We start from the raw sequence: 21,792 nt of genomic DNA, 5'->3' as shown, positions 1-21,792 counted from the left end.
ACAGAACATCAGGTGAATGTGAAAACGGTTGTTATCCAGGGTGGACAGGGCGTTTCTGCCAGGAAGGTATCGTATGTTTTTTTTATTAAAATCAAATAATGTATTTGGAACTGATCATTTTATTTACATGAATATCTTGATCAGGTGTTTTTGATTTTATGAAGCCAGAAGTGTTTATTATTGTTGGATTAACAGGATGAACCTCTGTCATTAAGTGACCCATATGTTACCCGAAATGTCTGGCATTGTTAAATCTGAACAACAGAGATTCATCCTGGTTTTGTTTCATTTTTTAAGTATCAGCTGATGTTTACATTAACAAATAAGACAACCACAAATCAAATTAAGCAAATAACCATTTACCACAATAGTAAAACAAATAAGTAAATAATGATTAATACACAAAATATTTGTTGAATTGACAAGTGTGCACTGCTGGATTTTATGGAGAGAACTGCAGCAGCATTTGTGGACACTGTCTTAATAACTCGGCATGCGATCATGTTACTGGAGTTTGTAAACAGGGATGCGAACCCGGATATCAAGGGGAAAATTGCACAGAAGGTATGTGACACCAAGGTAGAGATTCAGTAGATGAGACACTTGGAATGAAAAAGTACATTGGACATTTCATAAAATGTCCATTATAAAAAATAATCAGAAATTATTATTTTTGAAATTAAGGATTTTGTCAAAATCCGTATTGTTTGATTTATAAAACTTATCTAGAAAAAAGTGCGTTATTTCCATCTGTTAGACAGCAAATATATTTCAGCAGGAATATCTAGTTCAATGAAATTTCCATTATATAAATTCAGAATGTTTAAAATATGTGTGTTTTAATGATGCAATGTATACCCATACATTTTATATAGATTTCACGTGTAGTTTCTTGTATAATGTTGACAGTGTGTCTTGGGGGAATGTATGGACCAAATTGCCGTGTGACTTGTGGAAACTGTTTTGAGTCTAAGCAATGCCATTATATCAACGGAACATGTATGAATGGTTGTGGAAGAGGTTACCAAGGTGTTCACTGCACAGAAGGTTAGCACTTATTTTAATTCAGACCTTGTCCAATTGTATAGTACTACATTTCTAGTTATGAAACAAGAGCCCCATGGGTCATATCGCTCACCTGAGGAACAATAGGTATGATAAAATTAGCTTAATGGAGTCATAATACAAACTATCTGGACAATGTACAATACTACATGTAGATCATGTATAAATAAAATCCATTTTCCCCCTGGATATTCTTATGTTTAAAATCATTAGTCCCTTTTCTAACAGGATGATTTTATAGTCATATCACATGTTGAGTATTGCAGTTCTCAAAAAGATCCTTAAGGAAGGAGTCTTCTCGTTATCAAATATACTTCTGATAATAAGAAATTCATGAAATTTTGACACATTCAAACGGATCATGTTACCAAATGATTCTATCAGTTTAATCGACTTTGACCTTTTTGTTTTTGCATTAAGGTCAGGTCAAGGTCACTGCCTCACTTCCTCAACGTAAAGGATAATAAAAATAAGTATAGCTCTTTGTAGTTCTGTAGACATTTGTTTAAGATTTGAAGATTCTATTCTTCAATGAAATGATAGAATATAAGAATGTCTATTAGCTTATCCTACTAAATTGGAATGAATATTTATACTAAAATTGATATTGCTTAACCCGCATTTTGATAAAATTTTTATGCTTCCAATAATAAAATATTTCTGATTTTTATGTATTATGGAGACTTTATGAAAAGATATAAATTGACAGAAAAGCTAATATATTGACCGTTTAATAAGAGATAAAAACTTATTTTAGTGATTTTTTCTCAAAAACCAATGTATAGAAAGGGCGCTTTAAAACGCTTATAAAATGTAATTTGATTTAAGAAATGAAGATAATTTTTCTATTGAACGACGTATCAAAGAAAAAATTGACCGGAAAACTTCATCAATGCGCAATGTTATCATTTAATATAACATTTTCAAATCAAAAAATGTGAAGTGTCATTGATCAAAAATGTAAATAATGTAAATGAAGCGGCGCGTATGAATACAAAACAACAACAGCAACAATATTCAAAATGGATGCGCCTTCAGCTGATGCAGAGCTATTGAACTGAATTTAATGGATTAAACACAAATAGTGAGTTAAATCTGAACCGGCTGAATTGAAAACGAAAGGAAAATACATGCGATAGCTTGTGATATTATTCACTGTGCAGAAAAATTCGTAATAAAACTAGTTTTCATGTGAGATCGGTGGAAAATGCAACTGGACATAACCATCCAAGGAGAGGCGATCGTGGACGAAAATAGTTAATATGTCGACAAAGAATAGTATGTATAAGCGACTTTTGTAAACGTTGTGGTAACTATATAGCCAGTGATGTACTTAAATGGTATACTAGTATCTGCCGCTCGGAATGCGCCGATCGAAGGAGTTGATGCATTGTACTCATAACTATGCTTATTCTGAATTTCTGATGACCGATTATGTAGGATACTGTGTAAATTAAAAAATCATCGTTACCAAATTTGAACAGCAGTGTTACTGTGAAAGTGTATGGGCCTATATGTTCGTTATAATTATTCTGGAAAAGGAACAGCCAGCCTAGCAGAAATGTTAATTGATCTCAAGCAGACGAAATCGTGAGAAGACGCTTAATTTTCTATTTCGTGAATAAGATATTGTGTTTTGTTTATTTTTGAAGGTTAGACTTTGAAGTTTTTATGTTTATAAAGTTGTATTTTGTTTCCTGACAATAAAACAGACACAACTTTACACTTTCTTGACAGTGTTTATTTTGGAAATTCCCATTCTATAAATAGTGTTAGATCAGAACAGTTGAGAAAAGTAGATCCGGCAAAAATTTTATTGATGCAGGTATCAAAGAAATTTTTCGACCAATCAAAGGCGCCGATATCTCATCAAACGAATAAATATTAAATGATAGGCAAATCATATTTTAAAAACATTTGAAAAATGACAACTATTTCTAATAATATATTCTACCCTGGAAACCCAAAGTTCTCCACATTACTCACAATATGTTCTCAAATAAGCATTAAAATGCCATTTTTACATCTTTACCCTCGGTTACCATGGCAACGGGACCACATAGCAACAAACGAATGGTGTTAGGCTTTTGTACTCACCAAAGTCTATCAAATTGTCAAGTATGAAGAAAATCCGTGACTACGCGTGGCCACCGAATTTTGATTCTTACATAGAATTGCTAAAACAGACTCATTAATCTGCTGCAATTCTGAATTGCGAAACATGTGATATTTTCCTACGCCAATATTACGCCAAAAATATAGTCCTTGTTAGATTCTATACATTGATTACTTTTTCTATGCCAAGTTGTGTGATAGTAAAAAAGAGAGAAAAATATACTATTTTAATTTCCTTTCATCTGGATTTAATGAACAATTAATCAAATTTACGTTTGACAAGTCGAAAACAAGAAAAGACTCCTTCCTTAACAATTGTTTATATATAGGGTATAAACGTACATCAAACTCTGAACCCTCTTGTGAAACCGAAGAATTGTCCTGGGGACAAAGTTTTAACAATTATAAAGAATCATCTGGCTGATTAGTTTCTGAGAAGAAGATTTTTAAAGATTTACCCTACATATTCCAATGTAAAACTTTATACCCCCCCCCAATTGTGGCCCAACCCTATCTCCGGGAGTGTCATAATTTTCACAACTTTGAATCTACACTACCTAAGAATGTTTCCAAACAAGTTTCAGTTTTCCTGGCTGATTAGTTTCTGAGAAGAAATTTTTTAAAAAATTAACTCCATATATTCCTATGTAAAAATTTAACACCCCCCCCCCAATGTGGCCCCACCCTTATCCCATGGATCATGATTTTCACAACTTTGAATTTACACTACCTGAGGATAATTCCACACAAGTTTCAGCTTTCCTGCCTGATTAGTTTCTGAAAAGAATATTTCTAAAGATTAACTATATATATTCCTATGTTAAAATTTGACCCTCCACTGTGGCCCCACCCTACTCCTGGAGATCATGATTTTCACAACTTGAATCTACACTACCTGAGGATGCTTCCACACAAGTGTCAGCTTTCCTGGCAGATTAGCTTCTGAGAAGATTTTTAAAGATTTACCATACATATTCCTTTGTAAAACTTTGACCCCCCCCCCCCCAATTGTGGACCAACTCTACTCCTGGGAGTGTCATGATATTCACAACTTTGAATCTACAATACCTGAGGATGCTTCCACACAAGTGTCATCTTTTCTGGCTGATTAGTTTCTGAGAATCTGAGAAGAAGATTTTTAAAGATTTACTATTTATATTCCTATGTAAAACTTTAACACCCCCATGTGGCCCCACCCTACCCCGTGGGATCATGATTTTCACAACTTTGATACTTCCACACAAGTTTCAGCTTTCCTGGCTGATTAGTTTCTGAGAAGAAGATTTTTAAAGATTTACTCATCATATTCCTATGTAAAACATCGACCCCTCATTGTGGCCCAAACCTACCCCGAGGCGGTCATGATTTTCACAACTTTGCATCTACACTACCTGAGGATGCTTGCTAAGAAGTTTCAGTTTTCCTGGCTGATTATAGTTTTTGAGAAGAAGATTTTTAAAGATTTACTCTATATATGAATATGTAAAAATTTCACACACACCCCCCCCCCCCCCCAATTGTGGCCCAACCCTTCCCCTGGGGATCATGATTTTCACAAACTTGAATCTACAATACCGGAGGATGCTTTCACACAAGTGTCAGCTTTTCTGGCTGATTAGTTTCTGAAAGGGAGATTTTTAAAGATTGACCCTACATATTCCTATGTAAAACTTTGACTCCCCCCCCCCCCCCATGTGGCCCCATCCTACCCCGTGGGATCATGATGTTCACAACTTTGAATTTACACTACCTGAGGATCCTTCCACGCAAGTTTCAGCCTTCCTGGCTGCTAATTTTCTGAGAAGAAATTTTTTAAAGATTTACTCTATATATTCCTATGTTAAACTTCGACCTCCATTGAGACCCCAGCCTACCCCCGGGGATCATGATTTGTACAATTGGAATCAAATTTGAATTGGATGCTTCAAAACAAGTTTCAGATTTCCTGGCTTAATGGTTCTGAGAAGACGATTTTTGAAAATTTCTCAAAATTGTTCATTAATTTCTTATTATCTCCCCTTAAAAAAGGGTGTGGCCCTTAGTTTTCACAACGTTCAATTTACACTACCAAAGGATGATTTGTGCCAAGTTTGGTTGAAATTGGCTAAGTTGTTCTTGAGAAGATGTTGAAAATATGAAAAGTTTACGGACAGACGGACGGACAGACGGACGACAGACAAAATGTGATCAGAAAAGCTCACTTGAGCTTTCAGCTCAGGTGAGCTTAAAATACATCGTTTTAATACATTTTTCTTGTATACTTTTTTTTCAAGAATGTGAGGATTACTTTTTTGGAGAGAATTGCGAGAAAAGATGCAATTCAACTTGTAGAAACTGTAACAAATCATCAGGTGAATGCGAATACGGTTGTTATCCAGGATGGACAGGGCGTTTCTGCCAGGAAGGTATCGCATTTTCTTTTTTAAAATCAAAAATGTACATTGTATTCTAAATTTATCCCTACAGTTAACAGGAACAACTTGATAACGTGTTGGTTTGATTTAATGAAACCAGTGAAGCTGTTTTCACAGGATAGACCTCTGCTATTCAGTTAATCGAATGTTACCCAAAAGGTGTTGAAATATGAACTCTGTATAGCAGATATTCATTCTGCTTTTGTTTCACTCTTTAAGTATAAATTGATGTTAATATTAAGAAACAAGACCACAATAAAACCTTAAGAAGCAAATCTATATTTGCCACAATAATGAAACAAATCAGTATATATTGAATCATACAAACATATTTGTTGAATAATAAAAAGAAATACAACAATGAAAAGAAAATTTTTAAGTATTGATTAGTACAATATGTTTGCTAAATTAACAAGAATGTACCGCTGGATATTATGGAGGGCTTTGCAGCAGCATTTGTGGACACTGTCTTAATAACTCGACATGTGATCATATTACTGGAGTTTGTGAACAGGGATGCGATCCCGGATATCAAGGGGAAATTTGCACAGAAGGTACAGATATAATTTTAAGTTAGAGTTTCGGCAAATTAGAGAGAAACTGTATTGTGTATTGAACGATTTATGACCCTTCGTTTGAAGCGTCGCTATATTTTCTCATTGAAAAAGTATGAATGGAATCTTACCAAAGTAAGAATGAACGAAACTGATCTAGGAAAAGCACGAAGTGCTTTATTTTGATCCCTTTATAACGCAGTATTTCAACGAGATTGTCTCGCTCAATTTATTATGATAAGAATATTTATGACTATTTAAAAGTGAATATAGTGTTATTTAGCATTAATTTTAAATGAAAAAATAATTTTAATCTATTCTGTGTGTATATATATATATATCCATGTAGTTTTTTGCAGCTTGCACGTCTAGTAACATATACAGTGTATAATGTTTACGGCCTGTAATGGTGTATAATGTTTACAGCCTGCAATGGTGGAATGTATGGTACAAATTGCAGTGTGACTTGTGGAAACTGTTTTGAGTCTCAGCAATGTCATCATATCAACGGCACATGCATGGATGGCTGTGACGATAGATATCAAGGCTTGAAATGTATTGAAGGTAAGGACAATCAAAGTAAGAAACGGAGTATCGGTGTGTACCTGTGCTTCTAAAAGAATGGTTTGCCTTTGTTAAACATTAATTGAATAGTTAATACTCCAGGATATGTTTTATATTCACAGATTTATTCAAATAAATAACTTTAAAAAAATTCTTCCGATTTGTGGATACACTGCAAGTTATCTCCGTCAAATTCTAAAGATAACAATCCAAGCATTGATGCAGGCCATCTTTAAATTATAGGGTAATCAAGAGCCAGTTGTTCGATATATTTAAATAAATTTGTTGCTTAGAGTACCATAGTGATAATAACTTTGCTGCTAAAAAATATAATTTTGCCATTTTATTTGTTCTTTGTGTAACAATATTATTTGTTTTTATAGGATAATAATGATCTTTGATTTACATGTGGAAATAGGTACATGTAACATCAACTCAGAAGAAATTATGAAACTTTTTTTTTGATTACGGAATTTGAATGGTAAAAGCACGATTCGAAAGTCTAAGCATATGCATTATTTCTTCTGGGTTTGTTGGCTATTTTTGCAAATGTATCCTCCAAAGTGTTTTCATTTGGGGTAAGGTTCATCATCAATTTTCTAAAAAAAAATGTATTCAACTAGTAACGAAATAAATATGACGATCCAGATTTTTTATTTCTTTTATTTCAGAGATACTACAAATACCTCAGTTTAAAAGTAACAGTTTGGAATTGAGAGAAGGCAAACCTGCCTGGTTCGAATTACAAGTACTTAGTCATTCAGATTTTAAGGTCGAATGGTTTCATGATGGATATATGATTACCACCTCACGAGCAAGATTCATTATTACATCTACTGATATGAGAAACGCAACATCGTTTCATACTTTGCAAATTGATAGAGTTATGCAGCGTGACAAAGGTGAATTTTCATTCAGCTTTATTTAAGAAATCTATAGTCTACGGTTTTTTTGGAAAGGAATGTTTGTTATTCTCAACACTTGTCATTGTAGGTGAATGGAAAATAACTGTATCTAATGAGGTGACCTACGTAACACGGAAACTGACAGTTACAGGTGAGATTTTTGTTTAAAAACCATTTAAAATGACATTATATTAGTAAGTTAATGGCAGGTATACAATTAGTTTAAAAAAAAATGACAATGCCGTGGAACTGTTGCCTTTTTAAATCGTAGAAATGATGTTCTGTGTTTTTGTAGTTATTCCTGAACTGGTAATTAAGATGAATCCGCAGTTTGACTTTTCAGTACCGAGTGGAGACAATATTTACCTTCAATGTACAGTATCTAATCCAGAATCTTTGTATCATGTCACCAATGGAAGGATTGTTTTCATGAAAAATGGGTCCCTACTCTCAGGTTTGATAAACAATATGCTGTACCTAAAAATTGTTTCCTTAATATATCAAAGAAGAATATTTTCATTGGAGTTTCCGTGGGATTCAAAAACGAATTCACAAAGTAGTGTTCACTTTAATTTCAGTTGGTGAAAGTTATACTAATTTTTCCACTATATGGAGAAAGTTGTCAGCAACAGGCAATGACTCAGGTAGATACACCTGTGTACACTCCGGCTACGATTGCCCAGTTTCCGTGTCCGTCTATATAAATGTTATTCAACCACGTGAGTTAAAAAGGAATTTTTGGAATAAATGAGGAGTAAAACAAATCAATTCAATAAATAAACACATGATGCAAATATTGATATTATTTAAAGTTAGAAATTCCAAATGGAAAAATGATGAACTATTTATTTTGAATTTTTTAATGAAATATAAAATCATATTTTTTGTTGTTTTGCTTAATGGTTTAGGAGTGGGTGGGTATATAAATTGGATTCATTGCGATGAATTATTGCTCATTTTAGTTGCCTTTTGATTCTGTTTTAAATTTGTAGAACAGAAAGGATGCAAAAGTGAACAATCAGACGGTATAATATGGAATACTACACTTGCTGGAACAACTAAAAAAGAACCTTGTCCAGAAAATCAAATCGGTTTGATTAAGCTCTCTAAATTAAAAAACATAAATCTAATGAATAAATTAATGAAAACACATTCTCAATATTTTAGAAAATATATATTAATATATTTTAGGCTTTGTAACAAGGTATTGTAACTCAGATGGAATATGGGTGTCTCCTAGCTTTCTCAAGTGCATGGACGAAGCTTTAATGATTGCATTAACCGAGGTATTTCTATTGTTGTATAGTACTTACTGTCTATGGACATTTGTACATATATACATTTTTGTATAAAACACACTTATACAATCAAAGATCAAAATACTTTATAGATATCAATTTTTAATAAAAAATGCATTGTTTATTAGTTAGACAGTATAATACAAGACGGAATTCAAAATAAGGAGAAAATTCAAGAGACGATGAACAATACTCTACAAGTCATGCAAAATCTAACATCGTCTAAGAATGAGATCAATTCTGGAGACCTAAGTTCCTCTTTGGATATCTTAGAAAAAATTGTTAACGTCACTAATTCTACCCAGTCAATTATCGAGAAAAAGGTAATCTACCATTTTTTGTTTAATTATTTCATTTCCTGATAAGTCACAAGCCATCTTTTTTTTTGGTTGCTAAAACAATAAGGAATGATAAATGAAAAATTACAATAAGGTCTTTCCACCTTTCTCATTTTTTCCAGGGACAGCTTTTTATTACGAGAGATTAAAAAAAATCTTTATAGAATTGACCATTGAAAGTTATGGTACCAAACGACCCTTTGCTTGATAGCTCTCAGAACTTACAAAGTTATTGCCCTTGTGTATGAAAAGCTTGTTATCACTAAAGCTGTCAGAGTTAGAGACTTGAAACTTTTACTAATGCGTTAGGTTCACTTAGATGCTCCTTCAATCTTTTTTTTACCGAAAAGACCTGGGGCCCCCTTTCAGCAGTTATTGCCCCTGAAAGTTTTGAAAACAACTTTTTTACCTAACCTCGTAGAGACATCGGATTGATTGGAATTAAAGCGTCTACCTTGGCCGATTAAAATGACATACAGATCAAAGGTCAAGGTCTTTGAAAATATGTGTACTAATGAGCTTTCATATTCATTTTGTTAATGAAGGTATTGATAAACTTTTTCATGGATGTGGTAGGGCTTCTTACGACATTTCAAAATATAACCCTTCAGCCTCTAACTTGAAACAATTACAGAGGCATTGTCCCTATTGAAAACATGCTGTTATTATGCTACTCCTCATAAACCGTTTGAGGTAGATACTTGAAGCTTTTACCACTGTCGTCAGTACACTTAGAGGTTCTTTCATACTATTTATACCGAAGAGGTCCACCACACCATTCTAGCAATTATAGCCTCTGAAGGTTTTGGACATTTATTAAAAGACTAACAACTTTTGAACCAATAATCATAGATACTCCGGCCCACATGGGATGGAAGCGTCTACATAAGCGGGTCAAAATGACATAAAGGTCAAAAGTCAAATTGCATACTAAATTGTCTGACATTTTTAAAAATAAAATAACTCAGAGAAAATACTTCATTAATTGAATTAAAACAAAAATATTATAATCATAAAAAAATGATGAGGTGGAAAGACTTCCAATTGTTCGAGAAAAAAAAGTCTACTAGTGTTTATTTCTTTCTAAAAATCATTTGGGATCCAATACAAATATAAAAAGTATTTTAGATCAAAATGCGATGTTTTATACACAGATAGTTATATATAAAATATGGTTTAATAAAAAAGGCCATGTAATGAAATAGTATTTTGGATTGGTATGATAAATAGGAGCAGCATAACTAATCTAATTCTCTGTGAAGGGGTTGTTTTTCTCATCGTTTATTTAACTGTTTAATTTTGAATGTTCACAGGTTTTTTATGCTGTTGTCGATAATGTTTTGTCCTCCAATAACACGAGGTCATGGTCTATTGTCAGTAAAGAGGTATATACATTTTGAATTTTAAAGGGCATTTACTATATATTCCTTTCGAAAAATTTATGGTTACAATTAAAAATGACGAAGCAAATTGCATCGGATTTGTAACAACATCTTTTCCTATTTCAACTGAATTTAGACAGCTTTTTAATCCCGTTGTTTTTATCTTTAGTCAGAAAAGGATGCTAGTTCTCTCTTAAAGACTATGGAGCGCCTTAGTGACATTATTATTAAAAACCACAATATTACAACGACTCAGTTTAGTGGCTCAAATTTTGGTAAATATATTTGAACAGTTCATTGTTTTATTTTATTTTTTAGAACGGTAGCCTATTTCCGTGTTTTCTTTTCTTTTTTTAAGAGCTTAAAATTGACAAAACTAATATTGACCAAAGAGAAATCCGTTTTCCCGATACGACTTTGATGAACCTTTCTAGAAATTTAGAAGACACATCTACCTTTCTCGAGCTACCAAAACAAGGCGGACATGCTGAAAAGGGTATACATATAATACTTTTTCGCAGTTTTTGAATATACCTATAAAACAACTATTTGCTTAATTGAGAAAAAAGTTACAAATTATGGGTATTACTAAAAACCCTAGTTTAGAATAATATGTCACGAACTAGAATAAAATGATAATAGAAAATGTATTTTTTTTGTGCAAAAATTCCGTATACTTCTGTTTATCACACTGAAACATTTTATTTCATTTTGATAGCAATCAACTTTGTGGCTGTAATTTACAAAACAATGTCAGACATTTTGTCCTCTGATTTCCACAGGTTAGTCTTTTGCATTTTAACTGTAATCGCGACATTATATAACAATGAATATAGCATGTGTTTAAAGAAAGAAAACCATTAAAAAAAACTTTATCAAAATACGATAAGAGATTACCTAAAACGATTTTAGGAAATGCATTCGTCGGCAGCAGAACCGCAGCACGTTTTAAAACTCTAATAAAATTTAGACGTAAATGTAAAAGAAAAAACAACGACGCAACTATTTTGTAGCAAAATGATTCTGGAAAGTCGCGATATGATTCTTGAAAGTTATGATATATATCAAAATATACAAGACAATTAAAATTTAATAAACAACATATTTGATGCAATACTATACTAAACCAAGCATGGTCCTCTGATTAGATATTTACCTAGTGTCAATAGATTTACCGAATTGAGATGATAAACAGTTTTCAACATTTCAAGAGCATATCAATTTCACAATTTCCATGACATCAAGTTCTGGATTAAAATCTTTGATTCCTGAAAATAAATTTATTGTATAGTATTTATAATTTTTAAATTACTTTGTGTATTAATATAACATGTTTTTAAATAATCAGAAATGATAATGAAAATGAAGAAAAAGCGTCACCAAAGAAAATAGAATATGTCAATTCTGCAGTACTCTCTCTTACAACACAGGATGATTTTGGGGAGTTGGATCCGCCACTGAATTTAACGTTTAAGCACGTCAACCAAGTAAGAATTCATTACTTATCAAATCAATTACAAAAAATAGTTTATGTTTATAATATGTAAACAATAACATATTTTGTACAATAGGGACATTTTTAAGAAATTGAGTTGATGTGTATAAAATAGGTGGGTATATCTTCAGGTTGATACATGATACAAAAATAATAAAGAAATTTAAAAACAATACGTACGAGCTTGTATGTTGATTTCCTGATACCGAAGCTTAAATGTGATAGAGTATTGATAAAATTCACATATGTTGTACATGATGACATAATCTTTGTTTTATACATATATTGTGTTGACCTAGAAAACCTGCTTCAATAAGAATGACAACTCAATATTTGTTGAAAAAGAAATCGTAAATAGCTTAAACCTACGCACAAAAAACAGAGAGCGTCGGTTAATTTTAAATACCTTTTTTAAAGTTAAATTTATTGAGTGGTTAAGATTTTGAAAATAATAAGATTGAAATCAGATTTAGATAAATTTTCAAAGAAAATCGTACCGTACTTCAAAATCACCGTGTTTTCCCCGTAAGATTTAAAAACAAGCTGTTCATTTTTCTATTAAACAAATCAGACAGTGAGGTAAAAAGCAGCTATTTTACATAGATAGTATACATATATGGTAAATGCACAATACGAAAAAATATATGTTCAGTTATTATGCGTTGCGATTTTGCTAGGGATTTGTGAGAAAATTGTATTAAGACGTAGCAAACTGAGTGTTTCCTTCTTTGACAGTTTGCAAATTGTCACGATGTCGACCATTGCATATAATCTTACACAACTTCTAATCTACGATAACTTGCATGTTTTATAATTGCTGTTGTGTAAAAATAAATAAATGCGATTTTAAATTGCAAACAATACATATGCTTTAAATAAAGTTATTTCCATTAATGTGCTTCCATTCAGATACTAGGTAGATTCCAAGTGTTTCATTTTGAATATATCGTAAACGAATTGCAATGATAAATATCAGGTTCCTAAAATATCAATTTTTTTTTCATTCAATTTGCATTATTTCTTCATTAGATTGAATCTAAAAGAATGCAAGTCATATGCGTCTCCTGGGATTTTGCTATAAGGTATGCTTTCCTTAAAGATGTTATTTTCTCAGGATGTAATATTTTAGGGATTTATTTTTTACTATTAAAAACATGGAAGTCACTAACCTTTTAAGTAGGCCATTGGCCTATTGTTTGAAAGTAAAAATAATAACTCTACAATCAAAGCTCTATAACCAACAATAGATGGTATTCTCATCGTTTTTTGTTCATATTCTTAGTAAACATCATCATTAAGATATGATTATATTTTTATAGGACTTTACTTTGTTTGACATATAAAGAAAAATAACGGATTACAATCGTTTTTATCTGCAAATGAATATATTCAATCGTTTCTATTTTGCCGGAACTAGCAAATGGACGGAAAGGGGATGCAAAATGAAACAAAGCGATCACAGTACAACAAAGTGCCAATGCAACCATCTTACGAACTTTGCCATTTTGATGAGGCCATATTCAGCTGTGAGCTTAAATTTCATTTTTACTTTTCTTTACTTCTCTTTTCTAAATTATATATACATACCTTAAAGGAAAATTAGTTATCAAAATAGTTAATAAATATATAAGATATGAATGTCATATTAGAATGTGAAAGACAAGCAGTCCTTGAAAACGATGTCTCTGGGTGGTGTGATCATTTCCATATTATTCACAGTTATGACATTGATTATATATGTCCGGATATGGAGGTATGTATATTTCAACGGAAGACCTTGAATTGATTCTGATGGTAATTCTTTATTATTGTTATTCTTCTTCTAGACGATTTTTAAACCTTATTAACCTTTTTGTATGTCATCCGATTTCATTCCAATTTTAAGGGTGTGTTGTAAATAAGATTTAATTTTTAAGTCAGAAAAAAATAAGAAATCGTAACTTCCGGGTTTGAGTTATTCCCTTTTAAAATTTTTTAGGGGCATTCGTGTCCGGACAAAGGCTCCGAAATGGTCCGTAGCAAAAAATCCAAAGTTAGAAATCTTTAAAATTGACGCTTTGAATGTTGTCCTCTGATTTTTGTATTTTGGTTTTTTCCAATTGTACTACTTGAACTACACAATTGAAATCTGTGTTTTAAAAATTGTTTATTTTTACTCATGTTTTTGCTTCGTAACTTTTTAGTTTGAAATATTTTCTAAATGCATATAGAACAAAAGTTGTGCATATGTTAAAGGGCTTTCATTTGAGACCAAAAAAAGGGGTTGGGTTGGCCCCTTAAAGAATGGATCTACGTACCTGGAAAGTCTTTGCTGTATAACTAAGTTGTCCTTCATTATCTTATCAATCTAATTGTAATATAGAATTGTTTGGATATTGCCTAATATGAGAGTTAAAAGCTTCACATGAGGACATGCATACCCGCTTTCATTTTGCTTATAGGGAAAAGCTTCTTGTGCGTAATAGTGTTTTAAAGAAGCAGTCAATACCTTTTTTGTCATAATATATCCCCAACTTATCACAGACATGCCTTTATTTGTTTTACGAGAGATTTAAATATTCAATAATCGGCAGGCAGGAGGTTACATTAAGGAGGAGATGGTTTTATTAAGACTGATTGACAATCCTTTTTGACTTGATGCTGTAACGGAAGACCTCCTCGTTGCTTGCAACGAGCTCGGCTCAAGTTAATCTTATTTTTGCTATTTTGGAAATTATACGTTGGAAAACCTTCTTCAAATCAAATTTTGTTTTCCAGATATATCAAAAGTGACCAAAACATAATAATGCTGCATCTTTGTAGTTCATTGATATTGTCCTATATCATATTTTTATCTGCGGTGGAATGGACAGAAAATGAGGTACGTGTACACGTATACGCGAAATCATCAATGTTGAACATGTCCATTGTTAATACCACAACTTATTTAACAAATCAATTTAACCTCCAAAAAACTGGTTTCTTTAATTAGCTCCATATAGAGGCTTGAATTAAATGGGAAACTGGTCGCGAATTGATATTTGATTAATTTACTTAAATTAAGTAAACACAATCAGCTGTATTAGAAATTTAAACTTACAATCAGCCTCTTATTTCTGAAAAGGAATACTGATAACAATACAAATGAACATTTATCTTTTTCATTAATATTTGTATAGATGGTGAAATACTCGGCCTTTAATTCAAAGATAAAACAAACTCAATTTACCTTGAACCAAAAGAGTTTCAAAGAAAAAGTTAAATAACACCAGATTGGAATCTTGTAAATTTGCCCAGTTGCTGAGTATGAAAAGGATTGGCAAACTATTTGTGATATTTTATAAAATGTGTTCATAAAAAGCTGGAAGAAAATTGTAAGCAAAATATAGCAGAAGAAATTATATTTTTATTACTTTATATTAACTAACATATAAATGACTTTGATATCTATTGTTCCCCTCTCTTTCTCTACCCTCTTTCATACCACCCCCTAAACTAAAATACTCAAAATTCCATGGTAAAAGAGTCGATTAAAGAAAATATTTGACACCGTTTGGATCCAAGATTGGAATAAGAGAGATTTCTGATAATCTTTGATTTTTTTTCTTCAGAATATGTGTATCGCAATAACGGCCATCATTCACTACCTTTTCCTGGTGACCTTCTTCAGTATGCTCGGGATGGGCGTCTATTACCTCATGAGCATAACTGTCACGTATTACGCCATGTATGTGGCAAACAATTTCAAGTCTAAATCCAGAGTCCGCTGGTTTCTGTTGGTAATATGGGGTTGGTACTAGTGATTGTGTCATAAATGCTCCTCTTTTAAATGTTAATCAACTATAAATTGTCAGGAGGTATACTTCAATATCATAAACGTAAATTTCTGCATTCTTTGTAGGTTTTCCTGCCGTGATCACAGTAACAAATGTTGGAGCATTTTGGGGAAAGGATTATCACTTGCGATTTTAGTGAGTGGTTAATTTAGATAAATTATATTTTTTCTATACAATTTTAAAAATACAAATTCGAAACTAATATTAATATTACGTGTTCATTTTTGCTATTTTGGGTTTGAATTATTATTATTGAATATTTAGTTGCTGGTTGTCTATGGAAAGCGGTTCCCTATACATGTTCATTATTCCTGTCTGTTTAATTGTCGTGGTAAGATTAATTATGATACTTTACTTTTAACTTTATCGAATACTTATTTAACCATGTTGAGTCATCTGAGCTCAAGAGAGCTTTCCTGTCCATTGTTGAACGGAATCTGTCTGTCTATCTGTCTATGTATCCGTCGGTCTGCGTGTCTTTAAGGTATTCAATGTATAATGAAGGGATGTTGAATTTTTTTTTTATCATTTTAAACCAGTTAAACATGTATTGCTAGATAACAATGAAAGTGAAATGAACCAAAATCAAAGGACTGACAACATATAAGAAGCCAGTCATTTCGCACCTTAACATTTTTTAAAGAGTTATCTCCCCTTGAATTAATTTCGTCAAAATATCTGCGGTAAATGATTCATTTTATTTCATATTTTTATTTAAAAAAAAAAGGTTATGCATGTATTAACAAAACGATTTTTACAATTTTTAATTTACTTTTTACAATATCTTAATAAAAACATACGTTGCCCATAGACTTCAATGCAAAATTCAAGGTGTAATTAGTTGGACCATAATTAATATTTAGAAAATTACTTTGGTGGAGTATTTTTATTTGATAACACCTTCAAAATGATATCATGATTAAGAATATCGGACCATTCATTTATTAGGTAAAAAATGTGGTCGTTATGCATCGGATACCTTAAATTTTCTTACATTTTTACTTCTTCTCTAGCACCATTGGTTCAATTTCAACAATACAAAATCCTTAAGAAGATAGAATCTGTTTAAATCTTATAAGGAGAACAGATAATTGATAATTAAGTTGCCGTCTTAAAAAAAATCTAAAATCTGTTTCTCACAAACCGTTTAGCCAAAAAATTCAGACATTGTGTAAAATTATCCTCCGAAATATAAATGTAAGTTTGTTCAGATCAAAAACCTGGAGGGTAAGGTGGGACTACACTTAAAGGCAGTTTTTAACAAAGGAATGAATAAAAAATCTTTTAAATATTCTAAAAACTTTTAAAGAATATAATGTATCTTTATGGAATTGTAGATAAAAAAAACTATTCATTTAAAAACCTTTTGTGTTCTCTTGTATGATTAACTATTGGAATATTGTCACCAAAAAATCGGGTTTTTTTCCTGCAAATTATGTAGTAAGATCAAACACACACTGGGCAAATGTTGGTAATTAAAAGGGATTTAATGTTTGTTACAGGACGTTAAATAGAAAACCTTCTGAAGAACTGAAATATATAAAGCATATATATGTGATATGACTATGCAAGCCTGATAAAGCGTAGTTTATAAATTGTGAACTTTGGCCACAAAGAGAGATTTTAAGATTTAAAAAGAAATTCGTTTAAATTTAAAATCATGTAACTTATACTCGGGTTTCTACAGAGGTTCAAAAGTCTGTATTAGACTATATCTTACCTCCTGCTAATTTGTAAGAAAATCATTGGTTAACAGCATTCACGTGGAAACCAAGTCTATCTTATATAATCAGTAAGATATATGTCTCCCCTTGAGCATTATGATGTCATTCTAAGAGTATTATGACGTCAGTTTTCGTACTCAAATTGGAACTTGTAAAAACTGGTATAGAAGCTTGATTTTCATTTTTTTTATTTATTTTGTAACCATAAGAACAAAGGCAGTCGGTAAGATTTAATCATTACTTGGTTTGTATGTAACCTAATATGGTTTTACATGGTCAGTAAATTCTATATGGAATTTACATGTATTAACCATATTACGTCACATACAAACCATTTAACTAATAGCATGGGAAGGTTTTTTAACGTAGTCTTTTCTGGAGCAGTAACGCTATCTTATTATGCATTAAAGCAGTTTGATATAGTTTTAATTGTATATTGTTATAATAACAAAATATACCTAAAGAGGTTCATTGTTAAACATCTACATCTATCTGTGGAGAAAAATCTTAAGATCATTTTATATCACATATATCACATTTTATAGATAGTAGTATACTTTATGAAGCTTCTTTGATGAAAATTGTCACCAAAGTTGCTCAGATTAGCAATGTGAGCCCTGGGACTCTTGTCTTTGATGTTGGTGTCTTATAGATATAAGACGGATAATTGTATTTATTAATTTAGTACAATTTTAACGATAAATGAATAAATTAAAAAGTAAATCAACAAAAAAATGATAACACAGTTTATTTATTTAAAAAAAATGAACTTTGTCATGCTGACTGTTAACACTTACTTTTAATTTGATTGTATTTCAGATAAACATTGCAATAATTGTTACACTTGTAAGAGTATTATGTGCTTCAAGCGCAATATCAAAGTCATCATTACAGAAAAAGGCAACGTGAGTGAAACATTTAAGCAACTTTTAAGCAACCTTAGTCAAAAACAGACAAAAGAAATGTAGAACTGATTTAATAGTACTGTTTGGTGAATCATGTTTTATCAAAATATCTTAGTTCACATGTCCGATGTAAAAGAAAAGCCTCGACTTATTGATAGACCAAGTTACAGAAAATTAAGTTAAATATCCTTACCCTGACAGATCTGGTCTGCGATCACTGGGAACTCTCCTACCAGTTCTTGGAGTAACCTGGCTATTTGGAATTCTGGCCGTTAATGAACATGTAGATGTCTTCCAGTATATTTTTGTCATTGCAAATTCTTGTCAGGTGAGCTTTAGTATTAACTTTTTTTTTTGGAATTGTGTGTCAAATTATCTTCTGTTAGTATTAAAACAGAAGATACTATAAACATACTTTTTTTCAGGGCCTTTTCATATTCATTTCACATGTTGTGCTAAACAAAAAGGTAGTTTTTTTTTTTACAAGAAATTTCAGTTTTGGACTATAAAATATTCCTACGTGTAATTATATTTTTTAACTGACATGTGTACATGTTGAGGAATTGTTTTGATGAGGTGATGCAAGCTCTGCGACACGAGTACCCCGCCTTCAGTGCTTTTAAAAGTATCACTGAAGAAAGCAAAAAAGAAACTACTACTGTTGCAACAAGTCAGCTTACTTCAAACTTGGGTTCCAAATCGCTCAAAGTCAAGGTGAAAAAAAACAACTTAATATACAATTACCTATAAGCATTTTTATGATGATAAAATGATAAAATTCTCAAAACCTGTCCAAGAATTTTTTTTCTTTCAAATAGTTTTTCCCAACCTCAATGAATTGTAATGCATTTTTTAAACAGAGGAAGGGTATAATTGAAAGAATCCGTGCTTTAAAGAGAGGTAAAAATAAAGTGAAAGATTCCGAAGTGATTGTATTGGACGAAACATTGTCTACTGATTGTTCAACAAGTTTATCAAATGAAAAGGTGAGTCATACATGTCCAAGTATTTTGTATATATCTCTCTGACAAAGCTGTTAAAACAAAATATAATTTCATCAATTTCATAAAATACTATTGCATTCGTCACAGAGCTTTAAGGTTTCCGAAAATGAATCGACGATCAATACTTTAGAACTGGAATCAGCGAGAGAGAACACGGTAAAGCGGCATTCATGTTGGTGAATTGGTTTTTGAATTTATAATGGTGAATAATGGCAGACATATTTGATGATGATGGTTTCGTAAAAACACGTTCCTTTTTGTACTTGGATTTTATGAAATTATTTGCATTATATATTTGTTTTTGCAATGAATATTTCGTGTTGTCATATGGTAATTTATTTCTTTACAGGGAAGACGATTTCAATTTTCTTTCAATTTAAACCCTTGGAAGAAAAAGTACACTATTACAGAAATGTAGACAATGCATTGTATGCGCATCTTTGTTATAGATGTGATTATTTGGTTTCAATGCCTGTGAACTTTATGTAATGTGTTCCATAAACTGTGTTATTTGTTGCATAATGAAAGTACATTCATCAATATTATTAATGCACTTTACTAGCTAATATATGCATATTTATGTATCATTTTAAAATGCACCACTAACATTGAATTTGTTTGGTAGGAAAGGGACATAATTGCTTTCAAGGTACACGATTTTAATGTATATTATCTGGAAAATGCTCAGCATTTAATTGAATGCATTGTTACTTTTACGGTGAATACGTAATCCTTTTTAAAGAATGCTATAGGTAACTTGTCTGTGTTAATTGTATGTGCTTTACCTCGCCCCACCCCCCTTTTCCCCATGTTACTCATTAAACATACACGACCTATTTACTAAACAGATATGTATCTTTTTTAATAAAATATTATGATAGTATCATAAAAATAATAATTGTATTAAATTTCTGCATGATTTGATATGTATTCTTTAGGAAAACTTCATAACTTTTTAAAACTATTATCTGAGCTATACATGAACACCATTATGTCACAAACAAAAGAAAAGTTATTGCAGTAATGTACTCTGGGTTCTTTAACAATTCAGTAATTAAACAGCGTAACCTTTATAATACCACTTTTTTCATTTGATAGATTCTATTAATTGGCTGACACTCATTTTTGATCATTTTTTTCGGTAAATGTATATAGGGGTATTGTAAAAACTAGTTAAAATATATATTAAGTATTCGATGTGTCTTTTATCTTTGTTCTACAAAAAAACCTATGTATTTTCCTACGTTTTACATTAGTGACATTTTAAAGAGGATATATAAATGAAATTTTATTTATTTGAGTATAAATGCAAGATATTTTCTGTTTGACAATTTCAAAAATGTCTAAATGTTATTGCCTGTATGATAAAAGGCACGGATTCTTTTTACATAATGATGACAACACTTATTAGAAAAAAATCTGAAAACAAATGAATTAAATTGGTTTTTTTTTAAGTTTACATGATAATGTCTATTTTAAAGTTATGCACCGTAAATAATTAAACAGAACTTGCGCATCAAAGACAATTAAAAAATATTCTTATGGAAACCAGCAACGCCTTCCTGCCTGAGCACGCACGTTATAGTCAATTTCATATTAAAATGCGTTAGTGTGATAATGATATCTACATGTTATATTCATCAATAATAGTAGAATCCACATCCTATTTTCATTTTTAGAATATATTTTCTTCTATTCCATACAAAAGAAAAAGAAAAAGCCTGTTTTGTTAGTATGCATTTGATTGTAAGCCATTTTGTTTTCTTTCTATGAATAATCCGTCATTTATTTACATTTTACAAAGTTTCCAGAAACTGCTTTGGTGATTAAAGAAAGCTCAAATGGCTCAAAATAGATCAGACCAGGAGCTATAGACACGCAGCTATGCTATTTCATTTTGGGGCCCTATATCGGGCCCTATTGCAATAAAAGTTTCACCATTGAAGTTTAAGGTTGAAGTTCAGGTTTCATCGTGAAGTTGTTGTTAGCTCCGTAGGATGCATCTCGGCTTTCTGCTAAGATACTACCCAACTTAGTTGTTACACTTGCTCAAGTACATGCCAAATAAAACCTTTAAAACCAAACAAAAGTTCAACAAATTGTATTTTAATTGATTAAAAAATATTCCATGGTATTCATGTACAAGCGTACGTTCGGAGTTCCGAGACAACAACTCGAACTGACGCACGGAAGTTCCAGCACAAACATTCCGAT

General features: G+C 31.5%; 1 protein-coding gene across 1 annotated transcript; it reads left to right on the top strand.

Moving 5' to 3' along the window:
- Positions 1–913: 913 nt before the first annotated feature.
- Positions 914–20,775, top strand: LOC128183058 (latrophilin-like protein LAT-2). Its single transcript, XM_052851882.1, has 30 exons — positions 914–1,047; positions 5,454–5,585; positions 6,011–6,148; positions 6,575–6,712; positions 7,384–7,614; positions 7,706–7,768; positions 7,913–8,071; positions 8,196–8,336; positions 8,610–8,708; positions 8,809–8,903; positions 9,044–9,238; positions 10,567–10,638; positions 10,805–10,910; positions 10,994–11,131; positions 11,354–11,417; positions 11,984–12,122; positions 13,160–13,212; positions 13,548–13,656; positions 13,780–13,883; positions 14,888–14,990; positions 15,721–15,898; positions 16,011–16,080; positions 16,210–16,276; positions 18,489–18,574; positions 18,776–18,902; positions 19,000–19,041; positions 19,151–19,288; positions 19,435–19,560; positions 19,666–19,734; positions 19,928–20,775. Exons 1-30 carry the CDS (start codon positions 924–926, stop codon positions 19,994–19,996), a joined length of 3,375 nt encoding a protein of 1,124 aa, XP_052707842.1. The 5' UTR covers positions 914–923; the 3' UTR covers positions 19,997–20,775.
- Positions 20,776–21,792: the final 1,017 nt, after the last annotated feature.

Source organism: Crassostrea angulata, chromosome 5 (assembly GCF_025612915.1).
Source record: "Crassostrea angulata isolate pt1a10 chromosome 5, ASM2561291v2, whole genome shotgun sequence".
Classification (NCBI taxonomy): Eukaryota; Metazoa; Mollusca; class Bivalvia; order Ostreida; family Ostreidae; genus Magallana; species Magallana angulata.
This window is presented reverse-complemented; position numbering and strand designations above follow the sequence as displayed.